This window comes from Garra rufa, chromosome 13 (assembly GCF_049309525.1).
Source record: "Garra rufa chromosome 13, GarRuf1.0, whole genome shotgun sequence".
NCBI lineage: Eukaryota > Metazoa > Chordata > Actinopteri > Cypriniformes > Cyprinidae > Garra > Garra rufa.
Window position 1 is genome coordinate 22,827,662 of NC_133373.1, and position 18,772 is coordinate 22,846,433.

Sequence of the window (18,772 nt, forward strand, 5' to 3'; positions counted from 1 at the left end):
CTTGCTTATTTGTGACCCTGGACCACAAAACCACGGGTTTATTTATTACAATAGCCAAAAATGCATTGTATGGGTCAAAATTATAGATTTTACTTTCAGCCAAAAATCATTAGGATATTAAGTAAAAATCATGTTCCATCGAGATATTTAGTAAATTTCCTACCGTGAATATATCAAGACTTAATATTTGATTAGTAATATGCATTGCTTCAATTGACCATATGCACGAAATACTTCCTTGTTTAGACAAGCCAGCTAAGTAATTTCCGGTCAACTGTACTGTGCCGTAATATGAGTGTACTTTGTTCATTTTCTCTACATAATCCATTCACAATCGAAGAAAAGTGTTATTTGTCTAAGAGGACCAAACGTCCATGTATGCCGTTTCAAGAATGACAAATACCAGTTTAAAAAAATTTGCGAGTAAATCGGCGAAATATGCGCGAGTCATTGCTATGATTGACAGTAATAAACGGACCAAACAAATGACAAGCTGATGTCAAAAAAGAGCTTAAATGATTCAGAATAAATTCAGAGTAACAACTACAGCAGTAACAAGTATGTGTTGGTTAAATATAGGCTATTTAATAGATTTTACAGTTCAAGATAAAACTTAAAAGATGTAGTTATTCAATTTTATAAAATATTTCAAATTCCTATCAATTCATATTGAGTGCATTAATTAATTATTATACCATAAATATTTAACTTATTTGTAGTGAACTATATATAGTATTTAAATACTTCACCCTTATAGGCTGTTTGTGTGTGAGCTTAATGACTTTCTGCACTTGCTATACTGTATACTTAAGGGCGATAAAAGTACTACAATTTATTATACTAGTAATTTTATAATAAATCGAAAAGCAAGACGTCTTGAAAAATATAGGGAGTTTAAAAGGCAGCTGCATAATAAATAATCCTCTGCTTCCATCTATTGGTTATATGGGGTAATTCCACATTATTTTAGCCATAAAAGTAGACGTTGTTTTCTGTGAAAAGTCTTTTTTTTCCGAAAAAGTGAGTCCTTGAAGTACATTTTATTTTACAGCTGTAGAGTTAGAAAATAATAAAGGCTTTAAAATATTGCTAGATTTTAAAAATGTATTAATGACTATGAAGGCAAGTTAGTGATTATCAAGAATATGATTAAGATGTCCTTGAAGAGAAGTATCGCTGGCTAGCTAATGTTAGCATAAACATGTTATGATAGTGTGTAGCTGTCAGCATTTAAATGTACAACTATGCAGATACGGAGAGTACGGGATTGCCAGGCTGCGCATTTAAATTATATGTTGTTAAATAATATGAAACTGAATGTTCATGCCGCTATCATCGTTTATAATGTTGCAATTATAATTTTTCTCAGTTTCTGATAAGAACGAGGCAGTAGATGAGTCTCAAGAGTGTCCCTCTAATATATATCACATATAAAATGAGCTTCAGCGGAAGTTTACGAGCTGGCTTATCTTAATGCGGAAGTTCTAAAGAACGCTCCGTGCATAAGGTCAATTGCCTCAACTTAATTAAGACAACTTTAAAGGCGATTTTCTCAATATTTAGATTTTTTTGCACCCTCACATTTCAGATTTTCGAATACTTGTATCTCGGCCAAATATTGTCCTTTTTAACAACAATGGGAAACATTTATTCAGCATTCAGATGATGTATAAATCCCAATTACGTAAAATTGACCCTTATGACTGGTTTTGTGGTCCATAGTCACATTTACACATGTGTACAGAATAACCTAAATTAATTCTAATGAGAATTAAAATAGTTATTAGTGACAACATGATCAATAAGCAAAATATTAATTATAGTTAGGGGTTGTCCAATTATCGGTACCGATAGTAACATTTTTATAGTTATCGGCATCGGTCATTTTTAAAAACCCATTTGCTGATAAAATCATTTAAAAGCATTTAAAGAGAGTTTTTTTTGTTTTTTGAAATTAATTTTCATTTTAACACCAGACATATATATCGATTTAAAATATTGGTTATCGGTCTACTTGATCTGTAATAATCGGTATCGAAATAGGCCCTGAAAAACACATATCGGTCAGCCCCTAATTATAGCACTGAAGTATTTAAATATTTTTAAAAATATTTTAATAATGTAGTATATTGAACAGTGATATGTTTGTGTTGTTATTATTTATATTCTATCACAATGTATTTTATATCTTGAATTTCTTTAATTTATATACATCTTTTATTTATATATTTTTAGTTTTCATTTAAATTTTTTCAAATAAGTTAAATTAAGTTTTCATAATTTTGTAATCATTTTTGTTTTTATAGATGTTCATGTCACATAAATGTATTTATTTCAGTTATTAGCCAAGGAAACATTTTTATATTTTATTATTTAATATTTTATACACTACCAGTCATAAGTTTTTGAACAGTGAGATTTTTAGTGTTTTTTTAAAGAATTCTCTTCTGCTCACCAAGCCTGCATTTAATTGATCCAAAATACAGTAAAAGCGGTAATATTGTAAAAAAAAATTACTATTTAAAATAACTGTTTTCTATTTTAATATATTTTAAAATGTAATTTATTCCTGTGAATATGGGGGGGGGGGGGGGGGTTATAGAAATAAATACTTTTAGTTAGCAAGGATGCTTTAAATCGATCAAAAGTTATCATAAAGGCATTTACAATGCTACAAAAGATTTTTATTTCAAATAAATGCTGTTCTTCTGAACTTTCTATTTATCAAAGAAACATGAAAAAACATTTTATAATATATTGAAATAGAACATTTATTTTAAATGGTAAAATATTTTAAATATTTTAAAATATTACTGTTTTTGCTGTACTTTGGATCAAATAAATGCAGGCTTGATGAGCAAAAGAGACTTATTTAAAACACATTACAAATCTAAAAAAAAACTAAAAACTTTTGACTGGTAGAAATATATATATGAAATAATGTTTATATTTGAGTCATAAAATGCTCTTTATTACACCTAGGTGTTGCTCCATTTAGCGGAGCCACAACAGGTACCGGCGGGCGAATTAGAGATGTGCAGAGTGCTGGAAAGGGTGGTCATGTAATTGCAGGCACTGCTGGGTACTGCTTCGGCAACCTGCATATCCCAGGTAAGCCTCAAATCATTGTGCTCTTGAAAAAGCTAAAAACCTCAACAACCTAACTGAATAATGCTCTAAAACTCAGCTCAGTTCATTCTGTGCCATATTTTGTTTTGTAAGTGTACTTCCCATATCCAAATATTTCCTCTTTTCAGGGTTTGTGCTCCCATGGGAGGAGGAAGGGTGCGAGTACCCGTCCAGCTTTGCTCCTCCACTCCAGGTGGCCATAGAGGCCAGTGATGGAGCCTCTGACTATGGCAATAAGTTTGGGGAGCCAGTTCTAGCAGGTAAAATCTAGCAGTACAATAGCCATCAGTTTATTTGTGGATATTAGCTTGTGTCCACAGTTATTTACTTGTTCTTTTCTTTGCCATCAAGGCTTTGCCCGTTCCTTTGGAATGCGTTTGGCTAACGGTGAACGGCGGGAGTGGATCAAGCCCATCATGTTTAGTGGTGGGTTGGGCTCTATTGAGGACCAGCACGTGAAAAAAGAACAGGCTTCACCAGGTACACAAAATAAAATATACACCTATTGCACCATAATTTGCTTTTTGAATTTTTAATTGCTTTTTTCAGCAATCATTATTCCAATCTTTAGTGTCACTTGATCTTTCAGAAATCATTCTGATGTACTGATTTGGTGTTTATTTGTTACAATTATCAATGCTTAAAACAGTTGTACTGCCATTTTGTGTAAACAGTAATACACTTTTCAGTTCAAAAGAACAGGAATACATTTTTTTTTTTACATTTTAAATGTCTTTACTGCCACTTTTGATTAATTTTGTGCATCCCTGTTGAATAAAAGTGTTAATTTCTTTAAAGGTGCCATAGAATGGAAAACTGTGTTTAGCTTGGCATAGTTGAATAATAACAGTTCAGTACATGGACATGACATACTGTGAGTCTCAAACACCACCATTTCCTCCTCCTTATATAAATTTGGTGTTTGCAAAAGACCACCGAAAAACAGGTCAATTCCAACATAACACCGACTATAACGCAATAGTCCCGATCGTTAATAGTTACGCCCCCAACATTTGCACAGACCAATCATCAGTAACGTCAGTACGTCAGTAAAACCGAAGGGACATGGTTAGCTTAATGCTAGTGGTAGCCTGTACATAGGATTTTACTTACCACATAAACGGAGAGATGAGTGCACTAATGAAGGCCAATGATTTACAGATCCTGAGCATCACTAAAGCATCAAAACTTGTGTGGTAAGTCCTTCTTGTTATACTACTTCGCTGCAGTATAACATTACACAGAGCACATGCGATCACAGTAGTGAGAGAAAAAAATGTCACGGATTCAACAAACCGCATATTAAAAGCGGCTGGAGTTAAATAAATGAAGCGGCCGTAATTAAATATATATTTCCTCCATGGGTGAGCTACTGAATGAGCCGCTCTGTAAGAGAGCCAATCAGAGCAGAGCTCCTCATTATTATGCAGGAGCCTTCCAAATAAGGCAATAACAGAGCATTTCATTCTAGGGACAAATCCTAGGGTTGTAAATGGACCTGTAAAACTGTTTCTCCAGATTTTTTTTGCCCTTTCCTATGCCATACACCTTCTATGTAGATATCAGAGAACAATTTAAAATATTGTTTCAATGCATTCTATGGCACCTTTAAAAAATCTCGCTGACCGCAAACTAAATGGTAGTAATATACAAAAAGCCTTTATCTCTTGATTTATTCAATTTTTGTCCTCGGCAGGTATGGAGGTGGTGAAAATTGGAGGTCCTGTGTACAGAATTGGTGTTGGTGGAGGTGCTGCCTCTTCTGTACAGGTACACAAAAAATTAAAAGAATTTACAAGCTGCTTTAAAGTTCAGGGTTTTTTTTGTGTTTACAGAGCATGTCTGTCTGTTGCATCAGTTTTCATAAACTGTGTGACGATGCAAGTTAAAGCATTACTCCACTTCCAAAATAAAACATTTCCTGATAATTTACTCACCCCATGTCATTCAAGACGTTTATGTCTTTAAATAATAAAGTATGTTTTTTGAGGAAAACATTCCAGGAATTTTCTCCATATAGTGGACTTCAATGGTGCTCAACAGATTGAAGGTTAAAAATGCAGTTTCAGTGCAGCTTCAAAGGACTCTTCACAAATCCCAACCTAGGAATAAGGGTCTTATCTAGTGCAACAATCAGTTTTTTGTTTTTAAATGTTACAATTTATGTACTTTTTAACCTCAAATGCTCATCTTGTCTAGCTCTGCGATACGCATGTGTACTCTGTTACATTTAGGTTCAATACAGTTAGGGTATGTTGAAAAACTCCAATCTTATTTTCTCCTCCAACTTTAAAATCACCCTACATCGCTGCAGAAGTATCTACCCAAGAAGGTCAAACAACCTTTAGGAGAAAATAAGATGGTAGTTTTTTGATATACCCTAACTGTCTTGAACCAGAGTACGTATGCGCATTGCAGAGCTAGACAAAACGAGCATTTGTGGTATTTATAAGTATATAAATATATATTTTTTAAGAAAGTGACCAATCGTTTTGCTAGATAAGACCTTTATTCCTCGGCTGGGATAATTTAGAGCAGTGTTGTTTTTGACAACCATCTTAGATTTAGTCTTAGTCTTTTGGACTAAAATGGTTATTAGTTTTAGTCAAATTTTAGTCACTTCTATATGTGATAGTTTTATTCCAATTTTAGTCGACGAAAAGTCAAGAAAGTTTTAGTCTAGTTTTAGTCGACGAAAAGTCAAAAAGGTTTTAGTCAAAAAAAGGGGAAAAAGTAGTCTTTTAAGAAATTAATGTAGGTCAGTAAGTATTTTGCTGTTGGGTAGTGTCACTTATAAGTTCTGAAAATAGCAGATCTATAGTTCAACACAATGTGAGCTTCCGGATCGACTATTTTTACCAATAATTACAATAATGAAGGAATGTTTTAAAACATAAAAGACAAACAAGGATGGAATGCTAAAACGGCTTGCCATAGTAGTATGGCATTAAGTATTTAATGCTAAAACGGCTTGCCATAGCGGCAGATATTTTTCGGTTTTAATTGGCATGCACAATAAGCAGAAATGTCATGCATTTTAAACGCCTGACGGACCACCCACTAACATTTTCGTCTATTCTCGTTAGGGATGCACCGATCCACATTTTTTCACTTCCGATCCGATTCCGATACCTGAATTTGGATATCTGCCGATACCGATACTATTCCGATACCAGAGCTCTATTTGCTTTTATATCACTATGACTATTATCATTATTGTTGATTTTATGAGGCTGTAACAAACTTCTCTACAAGCAAGTCTAAGTATCTCCCAAAAAGCAACTTGAGGTAAGTATGAGGTTAGAAAATGGCAGAAATCCCATCCTGAAAACAAATATGCAACTTTAAGGGTTTAAATTGATATTTATTTAAATTTCAAGACAGGGTTACTAGATACTAGTGCAATATACACTCTTGTTGCATAAAACAAAAAGGTTTTCAAATATTTGAAATAAAAAATAAATATTCACACTATAAATAGAACAATGTGCATCTGATCAACATAAATTCAGTAAATTCTTGCTTGTGTAGCAGCAACAAAATAAGGTTTTCAAATGTTAAACATTTTGAATAAAAGTGCAATAAGTGCACTTTTCGGATCAGCAAAAAACAAACAAAACAAAAAAAAGTTTGTTGTTTATTAATTACTGAATGCTTACTTTAAGTACTTCTAATCCACAGCAAAAACTAGCTGAACTAATATAATAAGTAACAAAACAAGAACACTAACACAAATGACAAATGTAGATGAATACAACATAAAGTTACTAATAAAATCAATAATACTAGTATTCAGGTGCAGAAATTTAATAATTCATTGATAAATAACTACTGCAGGTATTTATAGGATGCTGTCTCTTTAAGACCTAATGTACGTAATACTGGCACGCATCTCCTTCTCAGCTGTTTCGGTTCACTGAAGACATAACCGACGGTGTTACCAGAATAAAACAACGGGTATTTAAACATAACTTTGTATGAATGTTTCTGTTCAAGAGACGTTAAAGAGTAATCAGTCTGTGAATCGCGCAGTTTGAATCACGTCTGTCTCTCTCTCTCTCTCTCTCTCTCTCTCTCTCTCTGTGCGCGTGCTCGCTTCAGGTGTGTGCGGCAACGTTAAAAACAGAAAATAACACGCACGAAGTCTACAAATTATAAACTTTTACTCTATGATGGGTAATATTTAACAGTTAATCTACTAAATAAATCCACGAGGTGCCACCTCTCGGAACAACGGCTTTGCAAACATTGCACGTTGCTGTCTTTGCGGCGTTTCCGACCGTAAAGTATTTCCACACAGCGGACATGTATGACGCTCAATGCTAAACTGCTACCTTCAAACTGAAGATTTCCTGAAAGGAGGCATGTCACATCTCTCTCAGTGTCTCATTGGAGCACAGACACGTCACCTAGCCCGGGATCACTTGTGAAGTCATTTCAGCAGACAGCACTGTACGTAGACATAACTCTGGATCGGAAATTTCTCTAGGTTGGATCGGAAATTTCCGATCCATTAATTAAGCTGGTATCGGAACCCGATACCGATACTGGATCGGATCGGCCCCATCCCTAATTCTCGTCTCGTCAACGAAAACTCACGCACGTCTCGTCATGTTTTAGTCTTCAACGAGACAATTTTATCTCGTCAACGTCTCGTTATCGTCGTGGAAAAAAGTGGCGTCAACGAAATGATTTCGTCATCGTCATCGTTGACGAAAACAACACTGATTTAGAGCCCTTTAAAGCTGCTTGAAACTGCATTTTTAGCCTTCAATCCGTTGAGCCCCATTGAAGTCGACTATATGGAGAAATATCCTGGAACGTATTCCTCAAAAAACTTAATTTCTTTGTGACTGACGAAAGAAAGACATGAATATCTTGGATGGCATGGGGGTGAGTAAATTATCAGGAAATTTTTATTCTGGAAGTGGAGACATCCTTTAATGCGTGCATGTGTGTACTGTATTATTGTAGGTTCAAGGTGATAACTCCAGTGCCAGGGATCTTGGAGCAGTTCAGAGAGGAGATGCTGAAATGGAGCAGAAGATGAACCGCGCTCTCAGGGCCTGCCTGGAGCGAGAGGAAGGAAACCCCATCTGCAGCATTCATGACCAGGGTGCTGGGGGCAATGGTACGGGTTTTTTAAAGTACAGTATTTCCATACTTAACAACAGAAACGTGTTAAAACATCTTTTTGTTTGTGTAGGTAATGTGTTGAAGGAGCTGAGTGAGCCTGCTGGTGCTGTTATCTACACTAGCAAGTTTAAGGTGAGATAGAGACTTCAATAAAACATCTGTATCTTGACTTTTTTTTTGTCAAAGTGTTTCATATACATATTTTACTCTAATGCTCAGAGAGGTGACCCCACCCTGAGTGTTTTGGAGCTGTGGGGGGCAGAGTATCAGGAGAGTAATGCTCTGTTGCTCCGCCCCTCTGACCGGAGCTTCCTTGAAAGTGTGTGTCAAAGGGAGAAATGTCCTGTCGACTTTGTGGGCAAGATAACTGGTGATGGCAAGGTGAGTCAAACTACCTTTGGTAGCTACAAGTGTATTTTGAGACGCTTCTTGATATGATGTATTGCTCTGTAGATTGTGTTGGTGGACGACCTGTGTAAACAGACCATTGGGCTTGATAGTGGGCGGTGCCCTGTGGATCTGGAGCTGGATTGGGTCCTGGGAAAGATGCCACAAAAGGTGCAATAACAATCTATTTTGTTTATTAAACTTTATCAGATATGGCCTAATTTTCTCAAGACTTCATTAAGAGCATTGCTGACAGAAAACTTGTGGTACCCTCTTGGCTGATTTTTTTTTTTAACTGTAGTGTCTAGACTTTGAAATTTAAAGGAATAGTTCATTTTCAGAATAAAAATTTCTGGATAATTTTCTCGCCCCATGTCATCCAAGATGTTCATGTCTTTCTTTCTTCAGTTAAAAAAAGTGAAGGTTTTTGAGGAAAACATTCCCTGATTTTTCTTCATATAGTGGACTTCAATGGGGACTAATGGGCTGAAGGTCTAAACTGCAGTTTCAATGACGCTTAAAAGAACTCTAAATGATCCCAGCCAAGGAATATGAGTCTTATGTAGTGAAATGATTTTCAAAAACTGTACTTTTAAACTCCTATTCCTCGGCTGGGATTGTGTAGAGTCCTTTGAAGCTTTATTGAAACTGTAATTTGGACCTTTAACCCATTGGCTCCCCAAACTCATTTTTTAATTGAAGAAAGAAAGACATGAACATTTTGGATGACATTGGTGAGTAAATTATCAGGGTATTTTAATTCCAGTGTGAATTAATCCTTTAAATAATCAAATTATGCTATTTAGATTGTTTTACTTTTATGCTGCTTTCCACTCGATCAGCTTTACATATCTTTTTAGGATTTTGTATTGGAGCGCATGGCTGTGTCTCTGCAGCCTCTCTCTCTTCCTGTGGGTCTTTCTGTTCTTCCAGCTCTGGAAAGAGTTCTCCGACTGCCTGCAGTGGCCAGCAAGCGCTACCTCACCAACAAGGTACAATACTCGGTACTTAGCACATGCGTAATAATATGACTTCTGCATAGTTGAGTATTGCAGTGGTACGCAACTGCTATACTAGAAATAGGTTGCAGGTCTGTTCTGTAGTGCAAAGTAGTGCAAATTTATACACTTACAGATTTAGCCAGACATTAAAATATATTGTTATCTTGCCATCTTTAACTTAATTTTGTTTTTTAATAATTATATTTAAATATTTGAAAAGATTAGTTTACTTCCAATAAAAATGTCCTGATAATTTACTTACCCCTTAACTTTTTTTTTTTTTTTTACCACAAATGCTTGTCTTGCACTAGCTCGACTTCACACATTACATAATCACGTTGAAATGGTCACATGTGACGTAGGCAAAAGTACGAACCCAGTGTTTACAAAGCAACAGGTTTATGCAATGTCTGAAGTCGAGCTAGTGAAGACGAGCATTTGTGGTTGAAAAGTATATACGTTTTTATTTTATTTTTATAAAATAAATAATCGTTTTGCTGCATGAGACCCTTATTCCTTGGCTGGGATCGTGTAGAGCCCTTTGAAGCTGTATTGAAACTATAGCTTTGACCTTCAACCCGCTGATCCCCATTGAAGTCCACTATATAAGGAAAAATCCTGGAATGTTTTCCTTAAATTCTTAACGACTTAAGAAAGAAAGACATGAACATCTTGGATGATATGGAGTAAATTATCAGGAAATTTTTATTCTGGAAGTGAACTAATCCTTTAACTAATTTCTTAATGTAATCTAAATATTTAATTAATTCTCGTATCTAGTATACAGACATTACAAAGGAATTGCAAATTAAATGCAGCACATTTTACGCAAAACCCTCTGTTCCAGGTTGATCGATCTGTGACTGGTCTGGTTGCTCAGCAACAGTGTGTGGGTCCGCTTCACACTCCACTGGCTGATGTAGCTGTTGTTGCCCTGTCTCCGTTCAGCCTCCAGGGTGCAGCCACGGCGATAGGCGAGCAGCCAATCAAAGGGCTGGTGTCACCAGCGGCTGGGGCTCGTATGGCTGTGGGAGAAGCTCTGACTAACCTCGTGTTTGCAAGAGTGTCTGCTCTTAAGGTGAAGAAGCTTTTGCATTTTTGAACATGTTAAAGGGACAGTTCACCCTTCGTTTATCTTCATAAAAGAAATTAAGATATTTTTGATGAAATCTCAGAGCTTTCTGACCCTGTATAGACAGCAACACAACTACAATATTCAAGGTTCAGAAAGGTAGTAAGTACATTGTTAAAATAGTCCATGTGACATCAGTGGTTCAGCTTTAATTTTATGAAGCTACCAAATACAAAAATAATAACTTTATTCAAAAATTTCTTGTCTTCCGTGTCAGTCTTCGACACACAACAGTACCACGATGTTCCTGCGTCAGCAGCATCACACACATGCGCCATGGTACTCTTAAGAACACGCAGCAGAGAATGACACTGAATAGAAGAAATTGTCAAATAAAGCAGTTATTTTTGTTGTCTTTGTGCACAAAAAGTATTCTCGTAGCTTCATAAAATTACAGTTGAACCACTGATGTCACATGGACTATTTTTAACGATGTCCTTGCTACCTTTCTAGGCCTTGAATGTGGTAGTTTGCGGTCTATTCAGGGTCAAAAAGCTTTTGGATTTCATCAAAAATATCCTAATTTTTGTTCTGAAGATGAACACAAGAAAAGGTCTTACGTGTTTGGAATGACATGAGGGTAATTAATGACAGAATTTTTATTTTTGGGTAAAAAAATTAAGTGACTGAGTGCATGCAATTTGGAAAAACACACTTGTCACCCAATATATCTGTGCATATCTTCACAGGATGTAAAGTGCAGCGGTAACTGGATGTGGGCTGCTAAGCTGCCAGGAGAAGGAGCGTGTCTGTGGGAGGCATGTCAGGCCATGTGTGAGGTGATGGGTCAGCTGGGAGTGGCTGTGGATGGGGGAAAAGATTCACTCAGCATGGCTGCACGTGTCAGTGGAGAAACTGTTAAGGCCCCAGGTACCAGCTGTAACACATGTCTGAATTAAGGATGGACAATAGTCGATTCTGCTAACACACAGACGTTCCTGGAGGCCCACATTTTGCATCTCTCCTTTGTCTGACACACCCATTTCAGGACTTGGAGTCTCTACTAATGAGCTGAGGATCTGATTCAGGTGTGTTTGATTAAGGAGACATGGAAAACATGCAGTGTTGGGGGGCCTCCAGGATCGTGGTTGGGAACCACTGTGCTAACACATAAAAAGGTGATTGTTTATAAATTATAGCATGAGTATGTCACACATTTAATTGATACTCTATTGTTTAAAGGTTTGCATTTACAAATACATTCTGATAGAAAATTGTTATTTTAAAATATATTAATTATATTACTGATTTTAATCAAATAAATACAGCCTTGGTTAAGAGACTTAAAATTGTTACCAACCCTAAGCTTCCTAATAGTTGTCTATATGTTAAATGTTTATTTAATACAGTGGTGGACAGAATTATTAGAACACTAGTATTTTCACCAGTTAAAAATGGTTTTAATTCAGTTGTTTCTATCTTTTGCTGTAGTGTGTCAGGAGGAAATATCAGTTTACATTTCAGAACATTCATTTTGCCATTAATTGTAATAATAATTAATATAATTAATAATTGTAATAATCCAGTGAGATTTTTGTTTGCATAAGGAGTCTGACAACAGCCAGTGCTCCACACAGAGATCTGATCTCATCATCATCCAGGCTGTCTGGAATGACATAAAGAAACGGAACAAACTGAGACAGACTAAATCCAGAAGAACTGCAATGCCTCCAAGATGCTTCAAGAAACCTACCTGCAAAGTTTTGGCACTTGTGTAAAAATGCTGTAAAATGAAGATGCTGTCAAAAAGAATGTCTGAAATAGATTTTCATTATCAGTTAACTTCTATTAACTAAATTAATTAATTAATCAACATTTGGTGTGACCATCCTTTGACCATCTCAGTTTGTTCTGTTTCTTCATGTCATTCCAGACAGACTGAATGATGATGAGATCAGATCTGTGTGTGGAGCACTGGCTGTTGTCAGACTCCTTGTACAATTATTACAATTATTGGCCAAATGAATGTTATTTACATTCAGTAGTAGATATTTCCTTTTAGTGATATTTCCTACTGACACACTACAGCAAAAGATAGAAATAACTGACTTAAAACCATTTTAGCTGGTAAAAATGCTAGTGTTCTTATCATTTTGGCCACCACAGTATACATCACATTTGATAAGAATTAAAAACATTTCATAAATTAAAATAATTATTAAATAATTAAAATGTTTTACTTGTATGCATCTGAAAGCACATGCCATCATCTCTCATCACATCAATGTCACACATCCACAGTGCCACCTGATGCATTCAGTTTTAACTGCATGCTTTAGGTGAAGGATTCAGTGAGAAAAGCATATTTCATAGTTGCATACGGCAAGCAAAGATAAATTTGCATAATTCAGATCTTGTTTTACTTCAGTTCACTAATACTCAACTAGACATTTACCTTTACACAAATCTAGTTGTATGTGATTGTTATTATACAGTAGATAAAACATTGCCTGCATGCATTTTATGTCATAATACAAACTACTCTTCTTGTGTTTTAGGCTCTCTGGTTATCTCTGTGTATGCTGTGTGTCCTGATATCACAGCCACTGTGACCCCTGACCTGGACAACCCTGATGGCAAAGGTTGATCCTGGATCTTTACCGTCTTTAGCACTTTTAACCTCTCATATCAGTCTTATATTTTTGCTAGTATATTCTAGTGTGTACATCTCTTACACGCTCTTTCATCCTTTCTCAGGTGTGCTTTTGTATGTGCCTGTGAGCTCAGGTAAATACAGGCTGGGTGGCTCTGCTCTAGCTCAGTGTTATGGGCAGCTCGGAGACTGCAGTCCAGATCTGGATCAGCCAGAAAAACTCTCTGCTTGCTTCAACACCACACAAACATTGATTCAGGGTCAGTGTGTGCTATTATGATGGGTTTTTTTTAAAGGTGCAGTGTGTAAATTTTAGCAGCTTCTAGCAGTGAGGATGCAAATTGCAAGTAGAGAGACTAGGGTGGCCGACACAAGACAAAGATGTCGTCGTCTGAGAGCAGAGAGTAGCCAGTGAATTAAGGAATTATATTTAAGTAATTATTCAGTAAACCTATATGTTATTGCAAATATTATAGTTACTTGTTCATCATTGTGCCAGTGTTTTATTCGCAAGAAGAACATAGTGATGAAACACATACATTGATACATTTTATAACACCATTAAAAATAAAAATAAAAAATATATAAACTGATCTAGGAACAGTTTTTGCTCCTCCCAATCTCTAATGCCCCTTTTTGTTTATTCTCAAAGCGCAGCAGCATATTATCTCTGTACAGTTTGTTGATTTTTTACTTTATATTGCAGATCGACTGCTGACTGCAGGACATGATGTCAGTGATGGAGGGCTCATTTCCTGTCTGCTGGAGATGGCGTTTGCCGGGAATTGTGGGATGGACGTGGACTTGCCTTTAGAAGGCGTTGACGGTTGGTAATAAAAAAGTGATTTATGTTTTGAAAAAAAACAATGCTTTTTCACCAGCCATCATAAGCCAGTTTCAATCTACTTTTTCATTACAGTCTGCACAAAAATACCAGCATTTTGGTAGTTTTATTTGCATAAAAATATGGCGTACACTGATTTAGGGTGGATACACATTTCTCTGATAAAACTGTTGTGGTATTATTGTATCCTATTATAGTTTTTAATATTTTTGAAATTAATATTTTGAATTAGCATTTACACTACTAGTTTTGAACAGTAAGATTTGTAATGTTTTTTCAAAGAAGTTTCTCCTGCTCATCAAGCCTGCATTTATTTGATCTAAAGTACAACAAAAACAGTCTAATTTTTAAATATTTTTACTATTTAAAATGACTGTTTTCTATTTGAATATAATTTAAAATGTAATACATTCCGGTGATTTCAAAGCTGAAATTTTAGCATCATTACTCCAGTCTTCAGTGTCACATGATCCTTTAGAAATCATTCTAATATTCTTATTTGCTGTTCAAAAAACATTATTATTATTATTATGTTGTTGAAAACAACTGAGTAGAATATTTTTCAGGTTTCTTTGATGAATCGAAAAATCAGAAGAACAGCATTTATCTGAAATAGAAATCTTTTGTAACATTATAAATGTCTTTATCGTCACTTTTGATCAGTTTCAAGCATCCTTGCTAAATAAAAGTATTAATTTCTATCATTTCTTTCACCCCAAAAAAACTGACTCCAAGCTTTTGAATGGTATAATTTATAATGTTACAAAAGCGTTTCATTTTTAGATAAATGCTGATCTTTGGATCTTTCTATTCATCAAAGAATCCTGAAAAAATGTACTCAACTGTTTTTAAATATTGATAATAATAATAAATGTTTCTTGAACAGCAAATCAGCATATTAGAATGATTTCTGAAGTATCATGTGACACTGAAAACTGGAGTAATGGTGCTGAAAATTTAGCTTTGATAACAGGAATAAATTACATTTTGAAATATATTCAAATAAAAAAACATTTATTTTAAATAGTAAAAATATTTCAAAATTGTACTGTTTTGCTGTACTTTAAATCAGGTAAATGAAAAACTAAATTCTGCAAAATTTATATTTTTGCGATGATTCAGATTTTTCACAAGAATAAATTTGCAGCTTGAATGGAAACATGGCTATAAATATTTCCTCATGTCTCTCCTCATTCCCCTCTTTTAGTGATGGGGGCTCTGTATTCAGAAGAGCTCGGTCTGGTTTTGGAAGTGTGTGAGAGTAATGCATCAAGTGTCTGTCAGAGATACACAGATGCTGGTCTTGTCTGTCACAGAATTGGCAGAACTTCTGGTTTTGGACCTGATGCCAGGGTGAGCAGAGTTCTTTTCATCTTAAAAGCATATGCATTGATTAAAGTAGTAGTTTACTTCCAGAACAAAAATTTACAGATAATGTACTCGCCCCATTGTCATCCAAAATGACATGTCTTTCTTTCTTCAATCGTAAAGAAAGTATGTTTATTTAGGAAAACATTTCAGGAATTATCTCTATATAGTGGACTTCTATGGTGCCCACAAGTTTGAACTTCCAAAATGCAGTTTCAGTGCAGCTTCAAAGGGCTGTAAATGATCCCAGCCAAGGAATAAGGGTCTTACAGTATCTAGCGAAACGATCGGCCATTTTCTTAAAAAAAATTACAATTTAAATACTTTTTAACCTCAAATGCTCATGTTGTCTAGCTGTGTGTGCACTCTGTGTATTCCGTTTCAGGACAGTTAGGGTATGTCATTTTCTACTCCAACTTCAAAATCATCCTACATCGTTGCAGAAGTACCAACCCAGTGTTTACAAAGTGAACATGCAAAGAAGGTCAAACGCTCTTTACAAAAAATAGGTAAAACAGCGATGTAGGGCAATTTTGAAGTTGGAGGAGAAAATTAGATTTTCGACATACCCTAACTATCTTAAACGGAGTGAATCACAGAGCTAGACAAGACAAGCATTTGTGGTTTAAATGTATATAATTTTCTTTTTTTTTTATAAAATGGCCGATAGTTTTGCTAGAAAAGACCCTTTTACCTTGGCTGGGATTGTTTACAGCCCTTTAAAGCTGCATTGAAACTGCATTTTGGAAGTTCAGACTCGCAGGCACCATAGAAGTCCACTATATGGAGATAGTTCCTGAAATGTTTTCCTCAAAAAACACAATTTCCTTACGACTGAAGAAAGAAAGACATGAACATCTTGGATGACAATGGGGTAAGTGCATTATCTGTAAGTTTTTGGTCTGGAAATGAACTACTTCGTTAATAGACCTCAGTGAAATATTATTTAAGTGTGCAGAGAAAGCATTCAATAACTGCTGATTTCTTTTCCATACTGTCTTGTAGGTCAAAGTGAGTCTTTGTGGACAGGAAGTGCTGAATGAGTGTCTACCCACACTCAGAGCGATATGGGAAAGTACAAGTTTTCAGCTGGAGCGACTACAGGCTAATCCACTGTGTGTCCAAGAGGAAGAAGAAGGGCTTGCTTCACGCACACAGCCGTACCTCAAGCTCACCTTTGACCCCTCCCAAACACCCATCATTAAAGAGCTCTGTGAGGCCATGAACCCATTTCACAATCACAGATCTTTCCTGTATTCATACTTGACCTGTATACTAAAATATTTGGCTTGTGTTTCAGCTTCAGGGAAACCACTCGTAGCTGTTGTGAGAGAGGAAGGGAGTAACGGAGACAGAGAGATGTCTGCCTCTCTGTTCATGGCTGGATTTGAGGTACAGACACACCTACACAAAGGAAGATTAAACATTTGTGTTTTTACAGTGCCTTGCGAAAGTATTCATACCCCTTCATTTTTTTCACATTTTATGTTGCTGCCTTATGTTACACTGCTCCCATGTCAATCTACACTCCATACACCATAATGACAAAGCACAAAACAGATTTGTCAAATTTTGTTAAAAAAAATAAAACTTATACAGTTGCATAAATATTCATAAATAACTCAGTACTTAGTTGAAGCACCTTTTAAGTCTCAAGTCTTTTTAGATATGATGCGACAAGTTTTTCACATCTGCATTTGGCAATTATCTGCCATTTTTCCCTTCACCTCTTCACATCTCAAGCTCTGTCAGCCTGGATGGGGCAGACAAACGTTTTCAGGTTTCTCCAAAAATATTTGATTGGGTTCAAGCCCAAGCTGAGGCTGGGCCACTCAAAGACATTCACAGAGCTGTCTATATGCCACTCTAGCTGTGTGCTTAGGGTCATTGTCCTGTTGGAAGATTAACCTTCTGCCCAGCCCGAGGCTCTAAATGCCCTGGACTAGTTTTTCTTTAAAGCCTTCAATCTCAATATTTCAGTGCATTGAGCTTTTCTTCTACTCTGGCAAGTTCCTCAGTCCCTGCCACTGAAAAACACCCCCACAGCATGAGGCTGCTACCAGCACACTTCACTTTTGGGATGGTATTATGCAGGGGATGAGTAGTGCCTGTCAAACATCTGAGGAGAGGATTGAGTTTGGCCACACCGCCATAAAGCCCAGATCGGTGGAGTGTTACAGTGATGTTTGTCCTTCAGTAGTTTTTTCCTATCTCCACATATGTTCATGAAGCTCAACTAGAGTGACCATCAGGTTCTTGGTCACTACTCTAGCCAAGGCCCTTGCTCAGTTTGGCCAGAAGGCCAGCTCTAGAAAGGGTCCTGGTTGTTTTTAAACTTCATCCATTAAGGATAACGGAGACTGCATGCTTCTGTGAACCTTCAATGCATCATATTTTTTCCTGAAGTCTTCCCAGGTCTGTGGCTTGATGCTATCCGGTCTCTGAGCTCTACTGGCAGTTTTTTTTTGTTTTGTTTTTTACCTCAGGGCTCGGTTTTTGCTCTGATATGCAATTTTAGCTGTTTGACCTTTTATTAAGACGTGCCCTTCCAAATTACCATTTCAATTAAATTTCCAACGGGTAAACTCCACTCAAAGTGTAGTAACATCTACAAGAAATATGAATGCTCCTGAACTAGTCCCAGATACTATGCAATCGAATCATTTAAGGTTTTAAATTTGTAAAGATGTTAAAAACTTGTTTTTTGCTTTGCCATTATGGTGTATGGAGTGTAGTTTAATGCGGCAGCAACATAAAACGTGAAAAAATAAAGCGGTATGAATACTTTCGCAAGGCATTGTAAATGTATAATATATATTGGAGTTTGTAGTAAGTAAACAAATTTAGGGATGATGTTTGTTCACTAATAGCATAAACGCTGCTTGTTTGCCTTTAATTCACTTCTAGCAAGTCTGACTTTAATTAATTTTGACATTTGACCTTTTTCTTTGTATAATCTGTAGGTGTGGGATGTCACAATGCAAGACCTGTGCTCAGGCTCCACGACCCTTGACCCTTTCCGAGCCGTGGTGTTTGTGGGTGGTTTTAGCTATGCAGATGTCCTGGGGTCAGCTAAAGGTGAAAATCACACTATTCCATGTTGAAGCAATCTTGCATATCACTGCTGAACTGTATGTTAGTTCTGCCGTATAATGATAAACAAGCATTTACTCATCCTTACC

The 18,772-nt window shown here is 36.1% G+C and overlaps 1 protein-coding gene across 1 annotated transcript in view; it reads left to right on the top strand.

The window, feature by feature from the left end:
* Positions 1-18,772, top strand: part of pfas (phosphoribosylformylglycinamidine synthase) — a 30,792-nt gene that overhangs the window by 6,377 nt on the left and 5,643 nt on the right. Inside the window, exons 9-26 of the mRNA XM_073816428.1 lie at positions 2,983-3,111; positions 3,258-3,389; positions 3,481-3,609; positions 4,826-4,899; positions 8,104-8,260; positions 8,336-8,397; positions 8,485-8,646; positions 8,719-8,823; positions 9,513-9,644; positions 10,501-10,731; positions 11,475-11,655; positions 13,284-13,367; positions 13,483-13,638; positions 14,085-14,204; positions 15,430-15,575; positions 16,596-16,803; positions 16,891-16,982; positions 18,554-18,668. Of these exons, the coding sequence (XP_073672529.1) occupies positions 2,983-3,111; positions 3,258-3,389; positions 3,481-3,609; positions 4,826-4,899; positions 8,104-8,260; positions 8,336-8,397; positions 8,485-8,646; positions 8,719-8,823; positions 9,513-9,644; positions 10,501-10,731; positions 11,475-11,655; positions 13,284-13,367; positions 13,483-13,638; positions 14,085-14,204; positions 15,430-15,575; positions 16,596-16,803; positions 16,891-16,982; positions 18,554-18,668 (2,415 nt within the window). The remainder of the gene's footprint in view (positions 1-2,982; positions 3,112-3,257; positions 3,390-3,480; positions 3,610-4,825; positions 4,900-8,103; positions 8,261-8,335; positions 8,398-8,484; positions 8,647-8,718; positions 8,824-9,512; positions 9,645-10,500; positions 10,732-11,474; positions 11,656-13,283; positions 13,368-13,482; positions 13,639-14,084; positions 14,205-15,429; positions 15,576-16,595; positions 16,804-16,890; positions 16,983-18,553; positions 18,669-18,772) is intronic.